Source organism: Cherax quadricarinatus, chromosome 24 (assembly GCF_038502225.1).
Source record: "Cherax quadricarinatus isolate ZL_2023a chromosome 24, ASM3850222v1, whole genome shotgun sequence".
NCBI classification, from domain to species: domain Eukaryota; kingdom Metazoa; phylum Arthropoda; class Malacostraca; order Decapoda; family Parastacidae; genus Cherax; species Cherax quadricarinatus.
This window is the reverse complement of record NC_091315.1, coordinates 25,772,749-25,775,295: the sequence shown is the minus strand read 5'-3', so window position 1 is coordinate 25,775,295 and position 2,547 is coordinate 25,772,749. Positions and strand designations below refer to the sequence as shown.

The 2,547-nt window shown below is 32.2% G+C and overlaps 1 protein-coding gene across 1 annotated transcript; it reads right to left on the bottom strand.

The window, feature by feature from the left end:
• Positions 1-1,350: 1,350 nt before the first annotated feature.
• LOC138853181 (uncharacterized) lies at positions 1,351-2,251 on the bottom strand. The gene is made up of 2 exons (XM_070088487.1): positions 2,117-2,251; positions 1,351-1,973 (listed from the first exon to the last, which is right to left on the bottom strand). The coding sequence occupies exons 1-2, from the start codon at positions 2,223-2,225 to the stop codon at positions 1,351-1,353; spliced, it is 732 nt and encodes a 243-aa protein (XP_069944588.1). The 5' UTR covers positions 2,226-2,251.
• Positions 2,252-2,547: the final 296 nt, after the last annotated feature.

Below are 2,547 nucleotides of genomic sequence, written 5' to 3'. Positions count from 1 at the left end.
CCCCGTCACATCGGTACCTGTAAATTTTAATATATTTTTTTATTTCATTAGCATATAATGGGGAGAAATTTGCACCATCACCTGTAAAAGATATAAACCAACTAAAAGTTACATATTTTTTCACTATCCCAAACATATGCTTCTCGTTAACTTAAATATCTTCCCATTCTTGACTTAAAAGCATAATCGTACTGTGTCCCCTTATTAACTTTAATGAATTAAAAGCGTCTTATTAACTATGGTATTTACTACTTATGGTAGACATGATTCTTGGTGTTCAGGTAGAGAGAGAAGGTCGAAATGGTAAGTGACACATTTCATGAAGAGATAAATATGAGTTATATATATTAATTCAAATATATCTCTCTCTCTCTTCAAGTTATAATTACTTCCTCATAATAATTTAAATGAATTAAACCGCTGATACAAGGTAAATAATTTTGCTTACCTCATGAGGGATACCAAGCACTTCCTTCAATTCTAGAAGACAATAACTTCGAATCATCTTCTAATTCTTGACCTTGGTTAATGTTTTTCATTTCTTCTTTGACAACCATTGTTGATCGAATACCTTCTTCCTTAAATTTCATTATCATATCTTCGAGTATAGGTTTATAATGTGTATTCCAGATATAATCATTTGAAGTTTCATACCTCCCAATACCTTTCAGAAAGATAACCTCTCGTATATTTTTATTGTCTTTCACACTTTTTATGACTCTCTCAATGGATTCCTTGAAATATCTTATTCTGTCTGCGATAGTATCTTTCTTTAAACCATACACCAAATGGGAATCTCTTGATTTTTCAATTAAATTTTGAGAAATGGTATTTTCCTCCAATGGTCCAGCAATACCAAATTGGCTTAATATGGCTGCTAAATAAGGAAGATTCAATTTTCTTTGATCCGGTGAAGGTTCAAGCTTGATAACAGTTCCAGGAGTATCACGATCTTCAACACTGCATCTTCTCAGATTAAATAAAGGTTCTCTACTCCGATACACATCAGCATAAGGATATTTCTTACCCAAATAATAACTTGCACCATATCCTTTTATAGCAACACAATTCGCATGGAAAATAATGCAGACGTTGTCACGACAATATTTTTCATCGTACAATTTTCCTTCTTCAATTTTAAAATATTTTTCCATCCTATTGGCTGTCTCCATTTTCTTGAGATGGTTAGTCGCACCCTGGTGGAAGAGGTACTAATGTATGAACAACAAAGAACAGAGATGTTTATACTCATCACCGTTCCTGCCAGACGTATGATCTCTATTCAGTTGCCTAATAAGGTTTTAGAGTGCTGGTGAATAAAACAAAAAAAAAAAGTATTATAGAGATATTTTATTTGTCATATTTTACAATAATGATAACAGTATTTCTATGCCATTTTTTTAATTCCTTTGCAAAATCATGAATAATTTTAAGATATGCATGCCAATCACCTCCGGCTGAAGCACATCCAATTCCTTCTGGAAACACAACTTTTTCCATTATAATCTCGTTGGGATCTGTTAATAACCACTTAACAAGATCATTCATGCACTCTTTGAATATAATCTCACGACCTTTCTTTGTATCTAAATATTTGCATGTATTATAGTAGGCCTTATCAACTTTACAGTTCATATAATACTTATGTGGAGGTCCCATCGCATACTGTGCGAACATATTGACAATCATGGGGTTATTTTTTCCATTATTTACAAATTTTATGCTCCCAAATTTATCACGAGTGACTTCACTAGCTAGATTTGCTTTATGACATCCAGGTGATCTAAATAAATATGGATTGCTAAGTGGTAAAACCTGACTTAAAGCATCAGCAAGACCTCCCTTTTTCAATTTAACAGCACAACAATTTGCTTGTTGTACTAAAAGAATTTTATCACTGCCACTAAAATCTTTTGTAATATTACCTTTCATTAACGAAAGATATTTTTCTTCATCTTTTGTTGCTTCTTTACCTGTAATTTTGATAAAATATAGTATTATATCCCAAAAATTAAGTTTGTTACTCAACAAATGAAAAAAAAAAAATTTCTCATTAGAATTTCTAAAAATTACATTGTGGGTGAATTTACTCAATAATATCTCATTAAAAACTCACGTTCAAAATCTTCCATTGCTATAAGCATTTCTTTATCGGTGAGATATTGTTCAGTCACCTTCCTTCGTTTTGGAGGGTTGTGATCAAGGTCTTCTATCGAATTAATCATTTCTTTATCAGTTCAGTGATGTGTAGATACTTGCTTCTGTAACAAATTTTTTCACATGTAACTTCCACGTCTCCATCTAAATACTCTTGTAACTCAATACAGATGTGTCTTCTTATACTCTTTTCACCACGAGGGTTGTCGAGTTAGTAGTTTTTATAACTATATGTGTAGAGAAATTTGTTCCATGAAAAACACTACGTGGCATCACCATGATGTTAGGTGAATGAACCACCACGAGTTTAGTGTCATACAGGATGGGAATCATAACTTACTTCAATGGTATTATGACATGTTATTACTATACCGATGGTGCATACTTGGA